We start from the raw sequence: 19,146 nt of genomic DNA, 5'->3' as shown, positions 1-19,146 counted from the left end.
CCCCCCCTCCCTGAATATGGTTTCATTTATTTGAATGTTTTTAACTATACTTGCTAAACGATTCCAGATATAATATTTGAAAAAATGATATTTAATAATTATTTTTGAATATTGCATTCATCGTGAATTGACATGAATAAAATATAAACGTGACCCAACCAAATTTGTTTGTACCAACTCCATTTTTTATATTTTATAGTTTCGACAATATATCTATTTCATCTTGTGAAAGTCAATTCAGCTTTGTCATGAACACACTTGCTATAAAGGCTATTATTTCTGTATCCCAATATCTTTGCAACATGAAGGCATGAACCTGAGATTTTTTAAATTGGATTATTTGATCTAACAGAATACATAATTTGAAATATCAAAGGTCTCCGAAATAAGGTTGCAGTGGTATAGGAAATAAAAATGTGTTCCAAGTGCTCAGTGTTTTTTTTATTGAAATTAATTAATTGATACTTGAAGATTAATCAGATTTAAATTTTTTTACTTAGCAAACTAAAAGTTTAAATTGATTAAAATCAAGTTCAAACAAAAACTGCAGCGAGTGTAAAATTGTTTCGAAGAAATTATTCAAAAAGGTAAAAAAACGATAAGTCGAAAAAAATTTTAAAAGTCAAATATTGTAAAATTTGTTTTTATTTTATTAGAAGTCCTTCAGTTAATTATATTTTCTATTTCTGCAAATTTCTGTTAAATCTGTTATTTTAACAGGTCTGGAGATGCGCCAAATATTTGATATTTTATATTTTGAAAATATTATATTTACATCCTGCAGGACTTGGAGAAATAAACAAATAAAATTTTGAGCATGAAACTGAAAAAGATATAAAACATAAATCATATTTTCTACCCTACTCATCCATTACAAGATTTAATATGCACTACACTCCTCTGCCGCTCTCGTAATTGTAATGGAAAGTTCCAGTTTTACAAGAACTTTTAAATACAAGAATGAATAATTTATATGTTGAAGGATTCGATGATTACGTAATAACTGAAATGATAAATATGTTATGTAATGAGTAATGATCAATGTTGTCTATTTGTTCATAATTTTGCATATTTTTCTCTTTTCTTTTGGAAACCTGTATTTTCAAAAATTTATTTAATACAAACTAAATCTTTGTTTTGACCCACTTCCACTTGTCAGATTTTGATAAAATCTAGCTTTTTAGAAAGTCTTTGACATAAAGAAACGAACTGCACAAGTTTTGCGAGAAAAAAAATTGCAAATTTTTTGCAAACAATCTTTCAAAGGAAATTTGCACATTTTTAGTATTTCTTTATTAAAAATCAGGTTATTTAAAATTTTGCAAAAATTTTTGCATATTTGAAATGGCATAGTCAAGGGCTTTTCAAAAAATTTTCATTTTTTGGAAAAATTTTTTTTTGCAAACATTATTTCTATATAACTGGATTTTGCGATAAAAAATTCAATTTTTGCAAATTTGCAAATTTTTTTGCAGATTTTAAAAGTATGGCACAAGAGCTTTCTAATGATGTATCATTTGTCATACTTGGACATCAAACATGGGATTTAGAGGGGGGGTCAATTTGACCCCCCCCCCAGCATATCCTGGTTTTCAAGTACCCCAGCAGAGATAGGGTTAAACAAATTTAAACTACACCACTTATGTATGTATTTATATCTTTGTGTGTGAATAAATCTTAATAATAATAATAATTATGGTTGGTCCAGCTCGGATATTCAAATGTATACCGGTCGGGCGTGGCATGGACTTTACTGCTTTGAAGTATTCATTAAAAGTGATTCAAAGGTTACAAGCTCTTGCGCCAAAAACTCAAACTCTTTCTAAAACTAAACCTAGAAACAAGTACCGCTAATTCTGAACATGTCTGGGACTACAAAAACAAGTACTGCTAGTTCTGAACATGTCTGGGACTACAAAAACAAGTACTGCTGGTTCTGAACGTGTCTGGGACTACAAAAACAAGAACTGCTGGTTCTGAACGTGTCTGGGACTACAAAAACAAGTACCGCTAATTCTGAACATGTCTGGGACTACAAAAACAAGTACTGCTAGTTCTGAACATGTCTGGGACTACAAAAACAAGTACTGCTGGTTCTGAACGTGTCTGGGACTACAAAAACAAGTACTGCTAGTTCTGAACATATCTGGGACTACAACAACAAGTACTGCTAGTTCTGAACATGTCTGGGACTACAAAAACAAGTACTATTAGTTCTGAACATGTCTGGGACTACAAAAAAAAGTACTGCTAGTTCTGAACATGTCTGGGACTACACAAACAAGTACTGCTAGATATGAACGTGTCTGGGACTACAAAAATAAATGTACTGCTGGTTCTGAACGTGTCTGGGACTACAAAAACAAGTACTGCTAGTTCTGAACATGTCTGGGACTACAAAAACAAGTGCTGGTTCTGAACGTGTCTGGGACTACAAAAACAAGTACTGCTAGTTCTGAACGTGTCTGGGACTACAAAAACAAGTACTGCTAGTTCTGAACATGTCTGGGACTACAAAAACAAGTACTGCTAGTTCTGAACATGTCTGGGACGACATAAACAAATACTGCTAGTTCTGAACATATCTGGGACTACAACAACAAGTACTGCTAGTTCTGAACATGTCTGGGACTACAAAAATAAGTACTGCTAGTTCTAAACATGTCTGGGACTACACAAACAAGTACTGCTAGATCTGAACTTGTCTGGGACTACAAAAACAAGTACTGCTAGTTCTGAACATGTCTGGGACTACATAAACAAGTACTGCTAGTTCTGAACATGTCTGGGACTACATAAACAAGTACTGCTAGTTCTGAACATGTCTGGGACTACATAAACAAGTACTACTAGTTCTGAACATGCCTGGGACTACAAAAACAAGTACTGCTAGTTCTGAACATGTCTGGGATTACAAAAACAAGTACTACTAGTTCTGAACATGTCTTGGACTACAAAAACAAGTACTGCTAGATCTGAACATGTCTGGGACTACAAAAACAAGTACTACTAGTTCTGAACATGCCTGGGACTGAAAATGTCCAGATATAAAAAATATATATCAGTAATAAAAAAGACAGATAATGATTGCCTGATTTTGTAGATTCCATCCNCCCGTCCTAAAATGTAAAGAAAAAACAAGAAGAAATACAGAATTTATCAATATTTTATTTAAGGTTATGTACGCTGTATACTATCGCCTGTGCTATAAAGTTTTATCAGCTGTAATTCAATATTTTGGTTTTCTAATGCAAAAACAATAGAAATAGATTCATTCAAACCATGAATGCCAAACAAAGAAACCTTTTCATCTAAAAAAAAATTACTTCTCCTGAACCTAAAACAGTTTATATGCAATATACGCAGATTACCAGGCGGCCAATTAAATCTAATCAATTTTCAACAATGGATGATAATTTTAATTTTCAATCTTTTGAGAAAATCTTAGCAAAATATAATTCCGAGGGTTTATGCAGAAATAACTTTGTTAATTAAATAATTACGCTTTACTGCTTAAAATTAGGCATTCATTTAAATCACTTAATCACCCTTCTATCGTTAAGAAATTTTGCATCGATATAGATGCCAATTTTCATTAAAAAAATCTTTTTTTCCAAACTGCATGCAAAGAAAGTGATTTTTTTGCCACACTTTCAAATTTCATAATTCCATATATTTTTAACCTGATATTAAAGACCTTAGTTACTGAAATCATTTTCAAATTCAAATATACACAAGGTATAAAATTAGCAAATCAACGTTTTAAATTCAGTTTGTTCAGTTTTAAATTCATAGATTAATAACAATACAGATAGAACACTTGGTGACGTCTTTTCAAGATAAGGTGTTCACAATATCCCTGAGTTCAAAGCCCAAAGTAATTACGCAAGTGCCGTGTTGAATAACAAGACAGAGAGAGAGCATGCACGTAACTCCTTTAGGCTTCTGCCACAGGGTTATTATTAACAAAAACTCTTAAATCTTGAAAAGACGACACCTAGTGTTCTATCTGTGTTGCTATTAATCTGTGATAAAATGAATCCTAAAACAGATAATGTGTTCTGGAAAATAACTAGATTTAATTAGAATAAAAGAGGAATGAAGGCTTACATGGCTTCACAGTGTTACAGAAATTATATTAGACGCAAAAAAAAACTTTTACGGATTTAATTTTAAAAATTTCTATGAAACCTAAATATTTATACTAATATGCAAAATTCACAGACACTACATATACAATGTACACTAAAATATAGGAAATAAGATCAATTGAACTAAATCTTAAAATGTCCTTGCTTTGTGAATCGACTAAACCAGAAAATTCCGCGAAATTTTACGTAGTAATTGTTTTGATTTTATATATATATACAAAAAAGTGATTGTTGTTTAAGTAATATCCTACCTCTACTCCTATTCTTAAACACTTCCGTAACTCCTAAAACAGTGTTTTGATTCATTTTCACTCCATACATAAAATAGCTTGGCAACCCTGCTTGCTAGCTTTAATGCCGACTTATGACATTCCTGTGCAGTGGTTCTACCGAGTTCCCCAATGAAAATTTGAGGCAAATCAGTCAAGGAATTTCTAAGTTATGAAAAGACATCTAAATGATACTACATATTTTTATGTAAAGATTAATATTATCTCCCACTAATCTTTCGAAATAATCATTTTAAAAAAATGTTTTTTTCTGTATTTTGGTAGATTATGTCACACACGCCCGATTCTAAATTTTAAAAAAAATTGAAAATACCAATTTTAACATTTCTACCGTTGAAGAATTTCTACTCAAGTTTCTCTCAATAGTTTTTATGAATTTAATTTCCCCCCAATCCTATTTCTTAAATCTTGAAATCCCCCTTACTCTACCCCCAGACATCTAAATTCCCCCATCTTACTCCAATTCCTAAATNTGAAATATAACACTTAGTTTGTAATTGTTCTGTACAGAACGTTGAAAGGAAGTTTAAAAAAAAAATGTCATTCAAAACAAAAACATTTTTCACACTTACATACGAGTTAAAAAAAATAAGAAATTTAATTTTGAATTATTTTCATGAAGATTTTTAAGGTTTCAAAAAGCTAATGTCTTTATGAGACTTTTAATAAAAAATAAAAAAATAAAACAAAACATTTAAAATGCTTGGATGCCCCTATGACTGGGTGTGAATATATGAGGGGATCTCTACAAGGATTTATCCAGGTTATACTTCATACTTGGGTAACCAACATCCTAGATACAACACCTCGTCTTTATATCTCCAGGTTAAACTTAATACTTGGGTTACCAACACCCTAGATACAACACCTCGTCTTTATATCTCCAGGTTAAACTTTATACTTGGGTAACCAACACCCTAGATACAACACCTCGTCTTTATATCTCCAGGTTAAACTTTATACTTGGGTTACCAACATCTTAGATACAACACCTCGTCTTTATATCTCCAGGTTATATTTTATACTTGGGTTACCAACACCCTAGATACAACACCTCGTCTTTATATCTCCAGGTTATACTTTAGATTTGGGTAACCATGTGCACCCTGGATACAACACCTCGTCTTAATATTTCCCGGATTTTATGCCAATAGGATTCCCTCAAAAGACGAGACTTTTATGATGACTAGTTTTTACATGCCACAATCTTAATTATAGATTAAAAACGGTTGAAAATATTGAAAAATTATGTTTTAAATCGCAACAAAAATTCACGATACCCGATAAGTTAAAAATTATAAGGTTTAAATAAACTATGTATCTTCTTAGAATTTTCGTCCTTGCGGATCGGGCTAAGGATTTTTGTCTTAACCCTGAACAGGCTGGGGAATTTCACACCGTCCTTCCCCCCCCCCCTCCAGTTTTTTGCCCTAGCACTCTCATTTTTGACACTATCCCCGTGAAATTTGTTGTCTTTTAATGAAAATAAATTTAATGGATTGTTTGTAAATTTTTTTTTATTTATGCATTGGGTAGGGTACAGGGCGGTTAAATGTCCGGTCTGTGTAAAGAAAAATTAAAATAGCCCATAATTTTTGTGTGACTAAATCTACAGATATAAAAACTATGAAAGCCCTTAAAAATTGGATGTAGAAATATGTGTTACATGTGTAAACCTTCCCTAGCACCCAAACTATAAAAGTTCTCAGGCCATTTTTTTCAACAAGCTGGCCTTGAAAAATTGGGCTATGAACATGCATTTCAACCCTACTCCTATTCTCTAAGGTCTTTTCTAGAGGGGAGGGCGTGGATGATGCCCCACTCCCTCCCGCTATACATAGATTCAGACCTCCCAGTCTTTATAGGGTTAACTGATCAGGCTAACCCTGTTTAAAATCCGTAATGTGCAAAGTACATTACAATTTCTACAATGGTTTGTAATTTGTAATTTGCATATTTTCTTTATCTTTAAGAAAGTGAGATATTTTTCATAATCGTTTGTTTAATTTCATTTTTCTTCAGATCATGAAATATTTTTCTAAAAATATAATTCCCTGAAGAATTACAGTTCCATCAAAATATATTTTCCATTAAGAAGGTTTACTCCCAGTTTGAAATTAATTTGTTTTCTTTTTTTATATTAACAAAAGTGATTTAAAAGCTTTTTAAAGAGAACTGTTTAATTATTATCTACTTGCAATGTTGCCCTTTAAAGATTTTACTGAAATCACAAGTGGCAACTTCCCAAACTTGCAATTTCCCAAGAAGAAACTTGCCAAGTATGTTCCAGCAGCGGCGTTCGGCCGCTCGAAACCCATCCAAGCCGCTGGGCTCAGCCCCCATTGTAGCCTGTGGCCTAACCTAACCTTAAACGTACATTTGGTAAATTGTACATTTGGAAAGTTGCTCATTTGGAAAAAAAACCTTGGGAAGTGTGGCCTTGGGAAAGTACCAAAAACCTACTTGTATTTTATGATTTTTCTGAACTGGAATTCATAAAATTTCAAAGAACAATTTTTTTCAGTTTGATTTATTGTATTCAGTGCAAGTTATATTACTGGAATTCAGAAAAAAAAACCAATATTAAACTTTTTCAATTTATTTCTATTTTATTTGAATAAATTGTAAAATCAGCAATTTCTTTCAGGAAAATAAATATATTTCAAAATAGTTTTTCACAAAACAACCTTTTATTTAAGAGCAATCAAAAGCCAAGAATAATTTTTTTCGGGGGGGGGGGGGTAAATATTTGGTAACATTTTTATATAAGAAACCTTTATTTAGGGGTGCTGTTCACGTCATTTCATGTCACCTTCAAGGCAATTTGAGGACAATGTCCGATAGAAAACTGTATCTTTGAAACCATTATCTGTTCAATCATGTTTTCTATAAAATTCCCATATTTACTGCAGTAGAAACTGAAGAGAAACCACAATTGAAAATAATCAGTTTTTAAAAATATGAACAATGCTATTCTTGCTTGGAGGGTTAATTTATATTACACTTACAGTACTTTTAAGAAACAAAATGCTTTTGAACTAACCGCCCCTGCAATAGATTGTTTGGTTTCAGGTATGAAGTTGAACTAACCTCCCCTGCAATATATTGTTTGTTTTCAGGTATAAAGTTGAACTAGCCTCCCCTGCACTAAAATGCCGGGTCATGTTAAACGTGGAGGAACTGGGGATCCGGATCCGGATCCTGCTCCTTTCCTTTATATTTCATATGAGGAAAAGCAAAAGGTAATCTTTACCAATGGCAAGGTTGTTTAATATGGTAGGTTACTCTAGATGCGCTCCAATTTCCGGAACATGTCGTCTCCTGAGATAGATAGATAAAAACCACATATGACGTCGCTCTCGCCTCCATAATCAGTGACGTCATACAAGGTTTGTATCTATCTATCTTAGGAGACGACATTTTCTGTACATTGGAGCGCATTGAGTAAGCAACCTTATCAAACAACCTTGATCAATGGATTCTCTAGCTAAATGATTTTGAATATATGACATGAATTTGAAAACTGCTCATACCACACAAACGTCACAAGAAGGGGATAGTTCACTTAGCATAATGTCCCAATTTGCCTAACTTAGTTTGTAATTGTTCTGTACAGAACGTTGAAAGTCGGTCCGGTACTTGATTTTAACCGGAGTGTACAGTGATAGTATAGTCTTGTTTCTGTCATTGCTTAGTCCTAGCTAGGCAATAGGCATGGAGGGTTCTAAATATCTACCTTATGCCGAAAAATATGTTAAACCAAAAATTTGAATTATTTTTTTTTTAACAAATTACTAATATACATTTAACCAGCGAACATAACCTTTTACAACTTGTAAAAAATCCACGAGAATTTATTATATCCTATATTATATACAGGGGTACCCATAAAGGATGAGACTGCAAAGACGGCCAGAAACTATTAAAATATGACTATCCCAAGTTTAAATTAAATCTTCCGCCTTAAATTTGGTATTAAATGGCTTATTAGATGATTTTGCAAAGAAAGAACAAAGTGTACACTTGTCGGGAATCATCATTTTAAATAAACAGACAGAATAAATTCCGTACAGTCGTCTCTGAAGTCTCATCCAATGTGGGTAACCCTGTTAAACCAACGAAAATAACTATAATTCCATCATTTTCAAGGCAATTTTATACAAATTCTTTCATTGAATTTATTCTTTAATTTGTAATATTCTGTCCAAAAATCGTTGCTACAAACTCTGATTTTCTAATCCCTATATCTAAGAAACCGACTGTTGCATAACTTAGATATTTCAAACTATATGCTGTTAGATCAAACAATCTAAATTTGAAATATTAAAGGTTTATACTTGTAAAGATATAGTGATTAAAAAATTTGAGTTTGTGACAAATACTCAATTCCTTTTTCAGGATTTGGCCCGTCCGTATGATCCTAAGAAGTCCTGTTGGTTTCCCCTGAAGGAAGGAGGGTTTGCTGAAGGCGTCATTGAGCAGGCCGAGGGGGATAAGGTAGGGTTTGCTGAAGGCGTTATTGAACAGGCAGAGTAAGATAAGGTAGGGTTTGCTGAAGGCATTATTGAGTAGTCAGAGGAAGATAAGGTAGGGTTTAATGAAGGCGTTATTGAACAGGCAGAGGAAGATAAGGTAAGGTTTGCTGAAGGCATTATTGAAAAGGCAGAGGAAGATAAGGTAGGGTTCGCTGAAGGCATTATTGAACAGGCAGAGTAAGATAAGGTAGGGTTTGCTGAAGGCGTTATTGAACAGGCAGAGTAAGATAAGGTAGGGTTTGCTGAAGGCATTATTGAGTAGTCAGAGGAAGATAAGGTAGGGTTTAATGAAGGCGTTATTGAACAGGCAGAGTTAGATAAGGTAGGGTTTGCTGAAGGCATTATTGACCAGGCAGAGGAAGATAGGTAGAGTTTACTGAAGGCGTTGTTATTGAGCAGGCAGAGGGGGATAAGGTAAACACCTCTCTCCTAATAAAATAAACAGATGAAGTAGAAATGAAACAGCAGAATTTTAAATAAACAAAACTGTCACTTTTGTAACATTTAGGCAAAATATAGAATCTAAAAGTCGATCTATTCATAGAGCATGATTATAATCAACTTTAAGATTGAGAGATTGATAGCGTTTTTTTTATTTGAGTTTTGTTAAGTTTAAAAGAGGCTCTACAAAAAATTTAAATTTTGATCACATTTTGAATTGTCTTCTCTATAGTTTTTTTGTGTAACATTTAACTAGATAGTTAAGCGAATGTTAAGTCGACATTTTTATTTTTAACTTCCCCCAATTAAATAGTTTGAAGTCCCGTTCAAAAATGTTCCCGTTTAATCATTATTTAAGAAAACAATGTTGTATTTATTTAAATTTGAAAGTTTCCTACTTTTTTTTTGCTGCATAAATCTGCAAATTAACCTCATAGAGAAACCCCGATTGGAAACAATCGATTTACAAATAAAAAAATTAAACCGTTTCTTACGTTTTATAGAAAAGTTTAATACTTCGTTACTTCCATAATAGTATAATCATAATTAAGCTGTACTGGAAGAAATTATTTATTTAATTTTTGCAAGATGCTAATTATGTTTGTTAATTGGAAAATTTAATTAGTGTCTGTGATACAAAGGTTTCATTCGTTACTTTCATATTATAATTTTTATAGTTAAGCTGTAGATACTGGAAGTATTCATTTATTTTCTTATAAAACATAGACAATTAGATTCCCGAGCCTCAAAGAAATTAACTCTTTGCCACAAACTCTGATTTTCTAATCTCTATATATTTACAACCCAATGTCGTAGACCTTAGCTATGTTTACTGTAAAATGAGTTATGTGATAAAATATGTTAGAAATATCACATTGTAAAGATGGAGGGTATTCTCTTTGCTTCAGTGACGTTTTAAAAGGACTGTGAGTTAGGGTGGGTCAATTTTGGAACCAAGCTTGGGGCCCTACCGCCATAACTATTCTAAGAACATCACAAAAAAGGGATCGAAAAAAGTTAAATTATGAGCTGAGAGCCATTTTAAGGAAATAATAGATAAATACATTACTGGTAGGACCGACAAATAATTCTTTAATAATATTGATAGTTAAGGAAAAATTTATCTTAAGTCGCATAATGATGTCCACATTTTAGTTTTTTGATAAATATGAATTTGTTTTATTTTTGGCCAAAAAACAAGTTTTTATGGGACTCATTTTTCCACTCATAAACCATTTTTTTTTTTTGGTAAAATAATGAAAATCCCTGAAAATTTTTTCATCTAAAATCAGTATTTTATGACAAATCTTTTTATATTGATTTGTTTTTAAGATTTTTTTCGGTCTCACTATAGTGACTTTTAAATCTATTTCTTCTGAAAATATCTCTCAGATCGTTATTTTATAAAATTTTTGAAAAATTCAAAATGGCAATGACCGATTCATAACTGTACCCGGACAAGCATTGTCTGATTAATTATGAATTAGATGTTAAATTATAGATTGAAATTTTATTATTTTTAAATTTTGGTCCCTCTACAAAAGTAACTTTTCAATATCGGAATTATCATAATGAAACACTTTTAAAACTAGAAAAACGTCAATATTTTCCACATTATTAATCAAAGAATGGTTTCAAGGAAACTGATCTGAACCTGGCATTGCCATCTTTGCATGAAGGAACACTTGAAACAATATTCATTAACCTGAGCCAGAAACCACAAAAAATTTTAATTTTTTTAGGAAAAAAAGTTAAAATGCAGGAAAAAATCAGGCAAAAATCTACCAAATTGATTGAAATATAACACCTTTTACTTTATACTACAGTAAAACTAACGATTTCCTGGATTACGCTTACAGTTCCTTTAAACTTTGAATGGTTACAATCATAATGTTGACATAGAAATCTTGAATTTTATATAATTAAAGGTTGTTGTGAAGTATAATGGAGAGAAGAATCTGCTCCGAAAAGATCAAGTGCAGCAGGTTAACCCTCCAAAGTTTGAGAGATGCGAGGACATGTCCAACCTCACTTATCTCAACGAGGCTTCTGTTCTTCATAATCTGAAAGCAAGGTTGGATAAAGAATGTAATCAATCTCTTTTTTCAATTCTTTTACTTTCTTCTTGAGATTTCCAATTTCTTCTGGATCCGTTTGGATCCGTGAAGGCCTTGCAGAACCTTCTCTGAGGCTTTTAAGAATCATAAGCACAGTGTGGTATTCTGAAAACAAAAAATTAAGACACAATCATACCATATATAATAGACTCGGAATAATTGTCATTTAAACTTTTTTCAGCATTTTTGATAAGTTTTGTTTAGCATTTAAGGGTTTTTTCATGGTTTCTCATTCTAAACAGCTTCAGTAAAGACTCTGCAAGGCCTTTAGGCACCAAAATTGTTATTGTCAAGTATTTTCTGTTTACTAAAATACTTGAAAAATACTGGAAAAAATCGTGCAAAATTATTTGAATTTGAATAAAAGTAAATTATCTAAGCATTACATACTCTCTGGACACTGCATAATGTTTTAAACTAATTTTAATTTCAAAGTTTTGGATGCTGCAAATATAATATTTAGATTATGTTGATGATCAGATTCTTTGAAGTATGAATTAATGATATGGCATAAACGTCTTATTGGGAATGGATTGAATTAACCTTTTATATTTTAATCTGTATTTGAAAGATTATAAAGAATTAGATAAAATATCAGATTTTGATGAATAATGGCACATGATCTAACCCATCCTTTTCTTTATAAAACTCTTTCTAAACTTAAAGAGACATAATTTTAAACATATCTGATTTACAACAATAACCTTCAAAAAGGAATTGAGTCTTTGCAACAAACTCTGAATTTCCTATCCCTATATATTTAAACCCCAATGTGGTACACCTTAGATTTTTCAAAACTTTGAATTCTGTTAGATCAAATAATCTTAGTTTAAAATATCAAAGGTTTACACCACCAGATTCAAATATAGGTTTAGAAATTCTAAGTTTGCAACAAATACTTTGTGGAAGGAATGGAAATGTTTTGGAATTAGCATCTCCTTTATTAAGGTATGTCTCCAAATTGATCTACACCTACTCTGGATTATTTTGTGTCGCCATCAATCCTTACAAGAGGTTTCCCATCTACACTCCAACTGTTGTTAACATCTACTTTGGAAAGCGACGAAATGAGGTGCCACCCCATATCTTTGCTATAGCAGATGGGGCTTATCAAAGCATGATCAACCATGGAAAAAACCAATCCATCCTAGTTACTGGGGAATCAGGGGCTGGAAAGACGGAGAACACCAAAAAAGTAATTGGATACTTTGCTGAGATTGCTGCCAATGAAAAAAACAAAAGCAAATCTGTATCACTGGAGGACCAAATCGTTCAAACAAATCCGATTCTTGAAGCCTTTGGAAATGCAAAAACTGTAAGAAATGACAACTCATCCAGATTTGGAAAATTCATCCGGATTCACTTCAACCAATTTGGGAAAGTAAGTGGAGCAGACATGGAGGTGTATCTTCTTGAAAAGTCAAGAATAACATACCAGCAAACACTGGAGAGAGGATACCATGTTTTTTACAATATAATGTCTAATGCTATTGCCACTTTGAAAAAGGATTGCTGTCTTTCAAATGAGATCAAAGATTACCACTTTGTCAGCCAAGGAAAGGTCACTGTGGAGAGTATTGATGACAAGGAAGACATGATGTTTGTGGACGAAGCCTTTGACATTCTAGGATTCTCAAAGGAAGATAAACTTGATGTCTACAAGATTACTGCAGTTGTTATGCATCTAGGAGAAATGAAGTTTAAGAAAAAGAGTAACAAGGATGATCAAGCTGAACCTGATGAGGAGAAGGCTGGTAAGAATATTGGTACTCTAACTCAGCTTGATCATTCACTTCTTTATGATAACTTTGTACGTCCTAAAATAAAGGTTGGTGCTGAATGGGTAACCAAAGGACAAAACATCACTCAAGCTCTTGCCTCTGTTTCAGCTATTGCCAGGGCTCTGTATGAGAAACTTTTCCGCTATTTGGTGGACAGATGTAATGAAACTCTTGTTAATCCAACGATGAAAAGGGTCACATTCATTGGAGTCCTGGACATTGCAGGTTTTGAAATATTTGATTACAATGGCTTTGAGCAGCTTTGCATCAATTTCTGTAATGAGAAGCTTCAGCAGTTTTTCAACCATCACATGTTTGTGCTCGAACAAGAGGAGTACATGAAAGAGGGAATCGAATGGGCAATGGTAGACTTTGGAATGGATCTTCAGAATTGCATTGATATGTTTGAAAAACCAATGGGGATCTTGTCCATTCTAGAGGAAGAATCGTTGTTTCCAAAGGCCACGGACAAAACCTTTGAAGAAAAACTAAAGAATAATCATCTGGGAAAGTCGCCAACTTTTCTAAAGCCAAAAGTTGGTGGACCAGATAAAGATGCCCACTTTGCAATTGTCCACTATGCAGGGACTGTTAACTATAATTTAACTGGATGGCTAGAGAAAAACAAGGATCCATTGAATGACTCAGTTATCGATATTCTCAAGAACGGACCTAATTCAACCTTAAAGAGAGTATTGAAGGATCTGTCTGGACACTCTACTGATGACCAGGAACCTGGTAAAAAGAAGAAAGGTGGTGGTAAAACTGTATCTTCATTTTATAAGGATCAGCTCTTCAATCTAATGCATACTCTTCACTCTACCGAACCCCATTTTATCCGTTGTGTTGTTCCCAATACACACAAGGAAGCTGGCTTGATTGATTCTATTCTTGTCATGCATCAACTTACCTGCAATGGTGTTCTGGAAGGAATTAGAATCTGCCGTAAAGGATTTCCCAACAGAATGATTTACAGGGACTTCCAATCACGGTACAGTATCTTGAGCCCATCTGAGGTTAGAGCTATCATGTCTCCTCCTGCTGGCAAAAAACCTCAATTTTCAAATGAAGAAAAAATGAATCAGAGTATGGCTCTAATTCTACTGAAAACAGCTGGACTTGAGAAAGAAAAGTATAGATTAGGACACACCAAGGTATTCTTTAGAGCTGGAGTTCTTGGTATGATGGAAGAGGTGCGGGAGGAAAGAGTAAACAAAATTATAACTTGGATGCAAAGTTCATCCAGAGGAGTGCTCTCAAGATCACAATTTGAGAAGCTGAAAACACAAAAGCAAGCACTGCTTTGTGTTCAGAGAGCCATAAGAAATTTTATGGCTGGAAAACATTGGCTTTGGTGGAAGTTATGGATTAATGTTAAGCCAACTCTTAGGTGTTCCAAGTTTGCTGAAATCAAAGAAGTACTTGAAGCAAAAAGAGCTGAGGCAGAATCAAAGATTCAAGCAGAAAAAGCTGCAAGAAAATCAGCAGAGGCAATTAATGCCAGACTTGAGGAAGAGAGACAGGAACTGGAGAAAACACTGAATGGGGGTGCCAATGCATTGCATGAAGTTAAAGAAAAAGCAACAAAAGTTGAAAATGCTAAAAGACTTCTAGAAAATGAAGTTCTGACTTCAACCAATCGTCTTCATGAGGAGGAAGAAACTAACAATCAGTTATCCAACAGCATGAAGAAAATGGCCATGGATTTCAAAAAGAGGAAAGAAGACATTGAAATGATGGAGCATAAGCTTGCTAAAGCTACAGAAGATAGACTTACAAAAGAGTCTCAAATAAAGAATTTGAAAGATGAGCTCACCCATCAGGATGAACTGATTGAAAAACTACAAAAAGAAAAGAAATGCAATGCTGATGGACGTCAAAAGATTGATGAAGACTTGCAAGCAGCTGAAGATAAATCTAACCATCTTAACAGGCTTAAGATAAAACTTGAGCAAAATTTGGATGAGCTTGAGGATTCAGTTGAAAGAGAACGGAAGTCCAGATCTGAAGCTGAAAAGCTTAAGAAAAAAGCTGACATTGATTTGCGAATCTCCCAAGAAACTGTTTCTGAACTTGAGAAAAGTAAATCAGAAGTCAATGTTGCAATCCAAATGAAAGAAAAAGAGCTGTGTGCCATTCAAGCCAAGATTGAAGATGAGCAAAGCTTGGGAAGCAAGATGCAAAAGCAAGTTAAAGGTTTAGTTGGACGACTTGAAGAGCTAGAAACAGACCTTGAGGGAGAAAGAAACAATAGGGGAAAGGCTGAAAAAACAAGGCACACTTTGAGCAGGGAAATTGAAGATCTTAGTGAAAAACTTGAGGAGTCTGGAAATGCTACTGCAGCTGCCATGGAAGTCAACAAGAAGAGGGAGGCAGAGTTGTTTAAGCTGAAACAGGAGCTAGATGATTCTTCTCTACAACATGAAACTAATCTGGCAAACATCAGGCAAAAGCACAATAGCATTATTTCTGATCTTGGTGACCAGATTGACCAGCTTAACAAAAGTAAAGCTAAGCTTGAGAACAACAAAAATATTCTTATGATGGAACTAAACCAATCTCGCCATACGTTGGAGGAAATGAATATGGAAAAAGCCAACATTGATAAAAACAACAAGATGATGCAAAACGACATTGTGGAGTCTTCAAACAGACTTGATGATCTGTATCAAAGTTTGAATGATGCTGATATTTCAAAGAAGAAGTTGGGTTTGGAAAAAACAGATCTTGAAAAGCAAATCCTGGATGGTGAAAATGAGATAAGGAATTTGTCCAAGATGAAAACATCCCTGATGACTCAGTTGGATGATATGAAAAGGCTTTCTGAAGCAGAATCCAGGGACAAGGCTTTATTAATGGGAAAGTTCAAGGCTCTTGAAAATGATCTTGAAACAATGAGAGAGAGAATTGATGAAGAGACTGCTTTGAAAGGAGAGTATCAGCGACAGTTGTCCAAAGCTGCTGCTGATACACAGATTTGGAAGTCTAAATTTACCACTGAAGCTTTGGCAAGAATTGAAGATCTTGACAATGCAAAGTGTAAACTAATTGCAAGAATTAACGAAGCAGAAGAGTGCATTGAGGGCCTGGGCTCAAAAGTAAATACCACTGAAAAAATACGAAATCGCTATCAAATGGACCTTGAAGATCTGCAAATGGAACTGGAGAGAATAAATTCCTCAATTTCAATCTCTGACAAAAAGTTGAAAAACTATGACACAGTTGTCGGGGAATGGAAATTAAAATGTGAAGACATCAGTGGAGAATTGGAAGCAAGCCAAAGAGAATGTAGAAACCTGAACTCTGAGCTATTTAGACTGAAGGTAAATGATTATAATGCATTAAGAAAAGCTAGGGTAATCTTTATATCCAATTTGTCTAGGCCGCCTGGGATGAAGGTGTTGAGAACCTTGATGCTGTAAGGAGAGAGAATAAAAACCTCTCTGAAGAAATAAAGGTAACTAATACAGCACGCTTTACTATTCAGAAGAAGAACAGAAACATTTTTAGGTTACATAAAATTCAAAACTTTTTTGTTCTTCATACTAGCTTTTCAACAAGAGAAGATGTGATTTATATGAAAATTTATTTTATTAGTTTTTATGCTTTCTTTTATAGGATCTACTTGATCAACTTGGTGAAGGAGGAAAGTCAATTCATGAACTTGAGCGTCAACGTAGAAGGCTTCAGGTTTTTATATAACTTATATACATAAGTAAATTTAAAAATAAGAGGAATGAACTATTGATTCCTCCTAGGTTGAAAAGGATGAGTTACAAGGAGCTCTTGAGGAAGCTGAGTCAGCTCTAGAACAAGAAGAGAATAAAGTGGTTCGTGCTAGTCTAGAGCTTCAACAAATCAAACAGGAAGTGGATAGAAGACTTCAGGTAGGTCAATTCTTTATGGGGAATGAGCTCTGTAGTTTTTGTGGAGTATCGATAATCTTGAATGCTTGATCTCAATACATGCTATATAATTTGAGGATCAATGCTTAATCCCTCAATTAAAGTTATACCTGGATAGTATTATCACAACAAGCAAATGAATTAGGTCTGCATCAGATGAAGATCAATGATCGATCCCTAGATTCATAACTTCAGAGATGGAATTTAAAAAATTTGAGCCATGGTTTAAATCTACCAAAACCTGGTTTAAAATCTTGAAACATTTGATACAAATTTAAGTGGAACCTACCATATTTAAGCCACGGCTTAAATTTAAACCGCCCCTCAAATTCTTTAAATTCGGCCATTGGGTAAATGTCTGTTAACAAATGAAAGGGAATTTTTTAATTTACAGCCTTTAATCTAATACAATACCATCAGAACAATTTGAAATCTAATTATAAATTTGAATTCCAATTATTTGATCTGTCAAAACGAGATTTATGATTTCACAAAATAAAGTTTGTTATTAAATATGATATATAATAAAATGTAAAATATCAAAATAAATGATATTTAAATCAATTAAGGAAAAAGAGGAAGAATTTGAAATAACTAGGAAGAACTTTCAAAGAACTATTGACTCGATGCAGGTGACATTTAAACTTTTCTACGTTTTATAATTAGCAAAATAAAACTTTGAAATTTTATCTAAAAAAAGAGTAAACATCATTTAACTTTTTGTAGGCTGGGTTTTATCAAATAAACTGATATCCCGCCCTAACCTATAATTTGTTATCCTAATATATAAAATAGATCCAGGCGTCATTAAAAAGTGTGCAACATTATAAATTGCTGAAATTCTGATAGATTCAGTGCGAAAGTGTATCTCATACTATGAATAATGCTTTGTGACACAATTAAAGTTTAGAATATATCAATGGTTTACACCGCCAGGCTGCAGGGATATAGGAATTCAAAAACTAGAGTCTGATCCACAGTTTCTTTGTTTGAATAAAATCCAAAAAGGTTCTTTTTAAACTTTAAATTGTGTGGTTAGGCGTCTCTTGATGCTGAGATCAAAGCGAAGCAGGAAGCAGGGAGAATAAAGAAGAAAATAGGTATTGAGAATTATTTATTTATATATAACTCCGGTATAGAAAATATGAAAGAAAAACACTTTAAATGGAATATCAAAAACGTACATACAAACATTTAAAAAGGTTTTTAGAAATTTAAAAGGGTTTCTAAACATTTAAAAATGTCTTTAGTTAATATGTCTGAGGCTTGAGCATGTACTTTGTACATTGTACAAGACATTTTGCAAGCATTGCACAATTAATTTTATATTTTACAAGAAATTGTACAACACATTGCACAAGATATTGTACAAGATATTGTACATTGTGTATTTTTAGAGTCAGATATCAATGAGCTTGAAATGTCCCTTGACCACGCTAACAAATCTAACTCGGAGGAGTCAAAGCAAATTAAAAGGTAAAAATGTGTTCAAATATTTTTAACTTTAACTTTAAAAGAATAAATCCAATTAAACAAGTCAGTTGATAATCTAAGGTTATTATTTACATAATAAGCCCATTAGAACTGTTGTTATTTCTTTTCAAGGTAAAACATGTTTAAGCAGCAAACCCCCCACCCCCTCCCTTCTCCATACTTAACCCTAACCAGGCTGTGGGGGGGGCGGAGAAAGGGTAGAGTATAGTATGCTGATAGACAGTTTGTACAGAGCCCGAAATTTAAAAGAGTATCGTTGAACGAAAGAAACTTCCGAGTTTCCTTTTTGGGGTCTTATTATTTGTGTAGATTTTGATTTAAGAGATTTGATAAAAATGGTAAGATATAAAGGATTAAATAAAATAATATTTCAAAACAAAAATATCGATATCTACAAAACTGGGTAAACCCATTTGTGAAACCCGGGTTCCA

At 33.3% G+C, this 19,146-nt stretch overlaps 1 protein-coding gene across 1 annotated transcript in view; it reads left to right on the top strand.

Moving 5' to 3' along the window:
- The first annotated feature begins 5,204 nt into the window (after window positions 1–5,204).
- LOC111703460 (myosin heavy chain, muscle) overlaps window positions 5,205–19,146 on the top strand; it is a 42,919-nt gene continuing 28,977 nt past the window's right edge. Inside the window, exons 1-11 of the mRNA XM_023475411.1 lie at window positions 5,205–5,266; window positions 7,561–7,683; window positions 8,840–8,938; window positions 11,346–11,491; window positions 12,483–16,638; window positions 16,698–16,772; window positions 16,934–17,005; window positions 17,074–17,202; window positions 17,790–17,852; window positions 18,260–18,320; window positions 18,618–18,696. Coding sequence (XP_023331179.1) covers window positions 7,594–7,683; window positions 8,840–8,938; window positions 11,346–11,491; window positions 12,483–16,638; window positions 16,698–16,772; window positions 16,934–17,005; window positions 17,074–17,202; window positions 17,790–17,852; window positions 18,260–18,320; window positions 18,618–18,696 — 4,970 coding nt within the window. The 5' untranslated portion in view covers window positions 5,205–5,266; window positions 7,561–7,593. The remainder of the gene's footprint in view (window positions 5,267–7,560; window positions 7,684–8,839; window positions 8,939–11,345; window positions 11,492–12,482; window positions 16,639–16,697; window positions 16,773–16,933; window positions 17,006–17,073; window positions 17,203–17,789; window positions 17,853–18,259; window positions 18,321–18,617; window positions 18,697–19,146) is intronic.

Source organism: Eurytemora carolleeae, unplaced genomic scaffold (genome assembly GCF_000591075.1).
Source record: "Eurytemora carolleeae unplaced genomic scaffold, Eaff_2.0 scaffold100, whole genome shotgun sequence".
In the NCBI taxonomy this organism is placed as follows: Eukaryota; Metazoa; Arthropoda; class Copepoda; order Calanoida; family Temoridae; genus Eurytemora; species Eurytemora carolleeae.
Note: the sequence above shows the minus strand (reverse complement) of the source record. Positions and strands in the feature narration are given on the sequence as shown.